The 7,382-nt window shown below is 34.3% G+C and overlaps 1 protein-coding gene across 2 annotated transcripts; it reads right to left on the reverse strand.

Annotated features, from left to right (window-relative positions):
• Positions 1-201: 201 nt before the first annotated feature.
• LOC126974642 (carboxypeptidase Q-like) lies at positions 202-5,993 on the reverse strand. 2 transcript variants are annotated; one of them, XM_050822177.1, is made up of 4 exons: positions 5,738-5,993; positions 4,179-4,323; positions 2,677-3,798; positions 202-822 (listed from the first exon to the last, which is right to left on the reverse strand). In XM_050822177.1, the coding sequence occupies exons 1-3, from the start codon at positions 5,956-5,958 to the stop codon at positions 2,710-2,712; spliced, it is 1,455 nt and encodes a 484-aa protein (XP_050678134.1). In that variant the 5' UTR covers positions 5,959-5,993; the 3' UTR covers positions 202-822; positions 2,677-2,709. The 2 variants fall into 2 exon arrangements, with proteins under 2 accessions (XP_050678134.1, XP_050678133.1); XM_050822176.1 differs by lacking the exon at positions 202-822 and having other exon boundaries at positions 845-3,798.
• Between the last annotated feature and the right edge of the window lie 1,389 nt (positions 5,994-7,382).

Genomic DNA, 7,382 nt, shown 5'->3' on the forward strand with positions numbered 1-7,382 from the left:
GGTGTTATGTTATTACAAGCCGTGGATACAAACAGTTTTATAAAAGATCAGCAAAGAGAGTAAAACTTTTTGCAATAAATTTATTCGTCGTGATTTATAGCATGTGGTTATTTGAACATCATACGCTCATAAATCATTGAATGTAATATTTTCTGAACAAATAGCGCATCGCTAAAGCATGTTTGGGATGTCAAAATCAAATCAAATCAAAATATTTTATTGCAAGTCACATTTTACAGTAGGATGGTTGGAACATTAATGGGTAGACAATATGTGACGCCCTGCAAGGGCACACCAACGTTATACATAAAATAAATAAGTCTTATACATTTTTTACATTCTTATACTATATTGTAACTAATTCTCACACTTGTAATTAAAAAATTCGGGTAAATCGTAGAAGCATTTTGAAACTAAAAAATTTTTAAGATGTCTTTTAAATAGAGAAGGCTTCTCTTTATTTTTAATTTCGTTTGGGATGTGATTATAAATTTTTATTGCCATGTGGTGAGGGCTCGATGACACTAATGACATACTACATGTCAAGTTATAGCTGATCAATACGTTTTATAATCACGCAGCTTTTTCAATTATTCTAAAAAAATTATGTGTCGCGCTCCTCCACATTGCGGTTTTTCAAGGAGCTTTTCCACGTACTAAAAAGCTGTGGAATGACCTTCCTTGCGCGGTGTTTCCGGGACGATTCGACATGGGTACCAGCAATAAGGCCAGCAACGCTCCTGTGATTCCTCTTGTGATGCAAGTGAATGTGGGCGACGTTGATCACTTAACACCAGGTGACCCGTACGCTCGTTTGTCCTCCTTTTCCATAAAAAAAAAGATGAATTAATGATTTGATTTATTTAATAGGTACTTAATAGTAATTAAGTTCTAATAATACATTTTTTTTAAATAAATATTTAAGTTATAAGCCCTATTTAATTATCATTTTCATGGTTAGATAAAGGATTCGTCTCTGCTGCGCTCCAACTAGATGCCGCAGGCGTAGTCGCAAAGTGCGGCAACTAATACTACGCCCAAGTCGGCGTACTCGAGCCAGTCTAGAGCAATGTGTGACGTTGCCGTGCCACATGTTCTGTTAATTTTTTGCTAATAATTGAAACTAAATGCCGGGTTGCGTAGTAAGACTTTGTAAAAATGATACTACAAGAATTAAAAAAGACACTGGGAACATATCATCAGTAAGTATTTTGTATTTTATTAGTTTCAATATAAAATAATATACCCAAGCGTACGTAACAAAATTTGAAAGATGCCATTGAGTGTCAAGATGCCACGCACACAAGCATCTTTACAAATAGCCAATATACACTACACTATAATTACGACAGTAATAAAAAGCTATTGTTCTTAGGTAGTGTGGTATCTAGTTACAGCGCAGCGGAGACCAATCTTAATCTAAATTTGTATGCCTTTTTTATTTAATATATCTTATTATTTTATTAGCTACGCCTGTATGTATATATGGATATAACGAAATCTTTAAAGGAGATTTCCAACCTCTTCAAAATGTCCAGATTTACTTGAAAATTTTGATTGTATAAAGAACCCATTTAAATACAATATTTTCATTTGTTTGGCTCTTCTTCAATACAGTATTATAAACAGGATACTAGGATATTTAGTGATTGTCGATAATTTTTAAATCCAAAAGAAATGTAAGGAAAAATAAAATGCGGGCGCTTTGAGGTCAGGAATTAGAAAAGGGAGGGTGTTTAACCGTAAAAAACGGTTTAACTCGATTTCCAGCGACATTACAAGTCTTATGGGTGGTAGATTTTGACGTTCAATAAGTGATTTTAAATCCTATTTTGAATGAAAATATTTGAATTTGAATTTGAATTTGAATTTATGGAAAATATTCAAATGGCAAAGTTGTATATAATAAAAAGATCTATAAATTTTGTTTTTTTTACTTTTTTCACATATCTCCAAAATTTATGGAAATATTCAAAAAACAAAGTTTTTGGTTTTTTATTTTTTACAAAAAATAATTTCACGAAATTTGGTGATTAGTTTGATTATGATAAGGTTTTTATGTCTCAAATGCACTACAATTTATTTGAATTTCAAATCTAAAACAATTTGTTATTTTTTTTAAAGTGATAACCCTCACTTCTAGGATTAATTACACAAATAAAACTTGCGTGCTACAAACTTAAAAAATTTGGGAAAAAACATAATACTGAATTACATTGATAAGTATAACATAATATACTGGTTGCCCCACCACTACGTCCACACGGTTGCTTATTCCATAGTTTGGTTTTAAAGAAAGTTCCTTCCTTGTTACAATTCAAATTAGAATCATGTAATTAATAATTTTTTACTATTTAAGATTACGTTTACTTCAACGTCTTTTGCATGTGAAGGTTTGTGTTAAAATACATTGGTATTATATACAATACCACTTATGATATTTTGTATCTGGTATATAAGGTTGAAATCAATTCAAAAATATTTTTTATTTTGTTTTTATTTCTGTGAAAGTGAAATTTAAAACATTTAATATTTTCCTTTTGCTAATTTATCGTGGTTTTATTTAAATACCTTATTTCTGTTATAAATTATAACTTATAAACAGCAGAGCTATTACTGGCCAATATACTATAAATGTTATAATACTTGATAAGTAGTTTGTGACTTCAAACATACCTGAAATTATTTTTATTGATTTTTATAACAATTTTAATCTCTTGGAATATCTACTGATAAATCTGAAATCACATATGATACAGCTGCCCAGAATGCTGCGCACTTCACGACGTCATCTTTGTTTTGAACACTTAATGTATCAGCTCGAGAGTGGTGATACCAGAAATATCTTTCGTTGTCGTTTAATAGTGAAGCCCCTGGAACGCCTTTCCTTGTAAAAAGAGTAATGTCAGACCCCGGCTCATCATTTTCAGTCAATGTATCAATCGGTCTAAATAGCTTTAATATTTGAGCAATCATACAACGAGCTCCATTTGATCCAGCTACATCCAAACCTCTTGGGTTGAAAGTTCCTTCATCTGACTCCATAATAAAAGTTATGTTGTCCAACTCTTGAATATGACGTTTTAAATAAGCAGCAGCACCAATTAAACCTGGTTCCTCTGCAGTCCACAATATTGAACGCACAGTTCTTTTCGATACCAATCGCAAAAGTTTTAGTCCTACTGGGACAAACCAACTTATAAACATACCACCTCCATCATCCATTGCACCTTCGCCGACATCCACGCTATCTATGTGTCCTGATACAATTACTTTCTTTTCAGGATATAAAACTCCCTTCAAATCTATTATTGTATTTCTAGATATTTTCGTATCATAGGTACTTTGCATTACGATCTTTAAAATTACTTTTTCTCCACGATCAAACAATCTTCTTAGTAAAAGTGAATCTTCAATTGTAATAGCTCCAGCTGGTATATTGACAACACTTTTTTTATAGTCTTGTTCGCCTGTGTGTGTCGTGTAAAGTGAAAATGGTGTTATACTCTTAATAAGCGTTGCAACCGCCCCTTTTCTTGCAGCTTTGGATGCACCTCTAATTCTATATTTGACATTTTCTTCATAGTCAGTGTATTCTCTATCAAACAAAACTATTTTTCCTTTAACATCATTTTTGGGTAACTGTTCTAAGTCATGGAAACTTCTTACAACAATTAATTCGGCTTCAATTCCTTCTTTTGGTGTTGGCACACTAGAACCAAGTCCAATTACAGCAATATTCTTAAGTCGAGGTCGAATCATTTTTACTGATTCCTCTCCTCTGACCCAATGAGGAACCTATAAACATGCAAAAGTTTACTTGACTAAAATTTTTAAAAATATTCATAATATTCAAGTTATTATTAAGCCATATATGTAAAAGATAAAAATGTAAATATATCTGAAACAATCTGCGAAAAAGTCGTACGAAGTCAGATACAAAACTCTGGATGAATTTACCAATTAAACTCACACCTGAAGATGAGTGATCATACCTAGCTCATCGTCGACAAGTCCACTCACCCTAGGAATTCTTGATGAAAGGAGTGTTGAGTTCATTAAGGGGTGGTTACTTTTAGGGGATAGAGCCCGGGAGCACTAATGCTTTTGGATGACATCTTCGTGGATTGTTCCAATTGCTTTTAAACATTATTTAATATATTTTTTAGTTTACATACTTCTAGCTCCTCAGTTTTCACTTCAATCACTTCTTCGGTATCAGTACCGTATTTTATTGTTAAATTAACCATGTAATCTATGGATTCTTCTAAAACTTTGCTACCTGATGGTCGAGCCCCAAATTTGTCAATGAATTTTGTGTACCTGCAAAATAATTTAGAACAAGAATTGTGCTTCGAGTTTAAATAGATGTGTAGGTTTAAATGCAATAATCAGTTAATATGTAAATATGAAATCGTAGAACAATATTATAATGTATAATGATTATAATATACATGTATAATCATATAATATTATTATTAAAAGTTAAAAGTGGTCTGGGTTACGTATACTATACTTTCTAGGACAAAACCGTAACTAAAATAATTTAAATTATACAAATTTATTATATCAATTTTTTAATAAAATAAGTGATTTTCATTTTTATTTTATTTAACGTAGGTACCAATAGTAAAAAACAAATTTGAAAAAACTGAACATAATATATTATGCTTTAATCTTATATCTTCACTAATAATATGTGCTATGTGAATGAATTTAAAGACTGAGCATATCAACTTTAAGAAGTCCCCTCCTGACAGTCCATACGCTACCACTCACATTTTATCATCTTCGAGATTGTTTTTTGATGTTTTTGTAGGTAGACTTTCAATTTCTTAAATATTTGCTTACAACATATCCATCGTCCATGGGCTCAGTACATCATTTTCGTTTCTTGAAGCCTAGTCCAGGTTCTCTGAACAGATAACGACTACGAACGATACCAAACCCTTCCGATACATAATATTGAGAATAGTTTTCGTGAAGATCACATCATATCACAAGCGATAATTGTCTTGTCTACTATATAACGGTATAAGATATGCCACGAAAACCTAATACAATTTCAATTCAATAAAAATACAAAAAACCCTTTTTTGAAACGCTCGAATCGAATACAATATTTTTGAATAATTTTGATATTTGCTAGTTTGGAACATTTTACTTGCCAGTAGTTTTATAACGTACACAATTGCTTCTAATAAATTGAATGCAAATAAATCCTCTTTTATATAACTTTTCCATAGCTATACAGATAAGAAAGGCATTGGGTTCCGTACCTTTTAATTATTTTAAAATCAATTAAAAAGTGGTAACCGTATGAACTGATTCAAGCCTAAACTGTTCATATTTTTACTCTTTTTTTTAATTCCAATGCCAATTCCTGAGCTTGTATCTTGAATACCTTTCATTATTATATTACTTATGTTTTTATAGCTATTTATTTCAGTTCACAATCCCATACTAAATTTATTTAATATCACAATCTTGAATTTTTCTAGTTTAATTAAAAAAAGGTTATTCATAACTGTCATTTTCTTGATAACGTACTTTCGATATCAGTTTTAAGTTAACGGTTAAGTTAAATTAAGTTTAAGTTAAGGATGTAATCCTGTATAGAAAGTCTCGTCCAAATAGGCCCAACTGTTTTAGCAGCCGCAACGAAGAGAAGAAGTTCAAATAATGTATTAATTCGTTATAAGAAAAGTGCAAAAATTAAAGTAAACTTTATACTTACTCATCATAAAGTACATCTTTAAGAGGAGCAGACTGTATCTGCTCCATTATGTGTTGCACAATATCTCTATAGGAATTAATTTCATGCTTCAGTTCTTTGCTTAAATAATTTGAGCATCTCAGATTAAATGGCAACCTTTCGGAGTAATAAACTTTGCATTTGCATGCAATAGGAAATAATATTAGACCTATACAAGATAAAAAGTAAATTTTTAAGCCCATATTATTTGACTCGCCACAACGTACAGTGTTTGAGTACAGAAATATTACGATAAGATGCGAGGAAGCTTTTATAAGCCTTTATTAAAGTAATTTGCTATGCTTCCAACAGAATAAACTATTTGACTCTGATTTTTAAGGTTCCGTATCTGGAGACTTACCATCGAAATCCTATATCTGAGGCTGAGTTAAAAATAGACCGAATCGGAAGTAATAGTTTGAAACTAGCTTAATTCACCCCTAATTTCGTGTATCTATTATATTCATGTAAGATAGTGCAATATAACTCTGACTTTTTTTTTATGGGATAGGAGGACAAACGAGCGTACGGGTCACCTGTTGTTAAGTGATCACCGCCGCACACAATCTCTTGCAACACCAGAGGAATCACAGGAGCGTTGCCGGCCTTTAAGGAAGGTGCACGCGCTTTTTTTGAAGGTAGCCATGTCGTATCGTCCCGGAAACACCGCACAAGGAAGGTCATTCCACAGCTTTGTAGTACGTGGAAGAAAGCTCCTTGAAAACCGCACTGTAGAGGACCGCCACACATCCAGATGGTGGGGATGATATCCTAACTTGTGGCGTGTCGTGCGAAGGTGGAATTCGGCGGCAGGAATCAGGTTAAACAGCTCTTCGGAACACTCCCCGTGATAAATGCGGTAGAAGACACACAATGAAGCGACGTCTCTACGCAACGCCAAGTGGACCGTTCACAGAGCACTGGGTCCCCGACAATTCGAGCTGCTTTGCGTTGCACGCGGTCAAATAGATCGAGCTGATACTGGGGTGCGTCAGACCAGAGATGACAGCAATACTCCATGAGTGGCCGGACGCTAGAATGTGGGCCGGCTTGAAGTATTTCCGTGCTCTATTAATGACCCCCACCTTCTTCGAAACCAATTTGGCTTTGCCCTCCAGATGGCCACGAAATTGGCAATCGCTCGAGATTTCGAGACCCAGTATTCCGATACTAGTCGAGGCTTTAAGGGAAGTGTTGTCAAAGAGCGGTGATTCGACAAATTGTTTTTTTTTTGTGTGGTAAACGCGCATGGCCCATGTATACGGTATCACCAGTGCTGTCGTCTGCATAGAAATGTATGTTGGAGGTGTCCAACATATCATTGATATGCAGAAGAAATAGCGTGGGAGATAGTACACAGCCTTGGGGCACTCCAGCGTTCATGGGCTTGGGATTCGAGCAATAACCGTCGATAACGACCTGTAAGCTGCGCCCAGTGAGGAAGCTGGAGGTAAATTGGAGTGAATTCTCCTGATATTGCAAGAGTCCACGTTAAGCGTGGAGCGGGGTGCCGTGGTGATACTGCCTCGTTTGTCCTCGGACATGCGCGGTTCTGTGCCCTCCCCAGAATATGACGGGCAGCTCCAGCGAGAATGCTCGGGGAGGGATTCTCCGACTCTTGTAGAGC

Source organism: Leptidea sinapis, chromosome 33, assembly GCF_905404315.1.
Source record: "Leptidea sinapis chromosome 33, ilLepSina1.1, whole genome shotgun sequence".
Classification (NCBI taxonomy): domain Eukaryota; kingdom Metazoa; phylum Arthropoda; class Insecta; order Lepidoptera; family Pieridae; genus Leptidea; species Leptidea sinapis.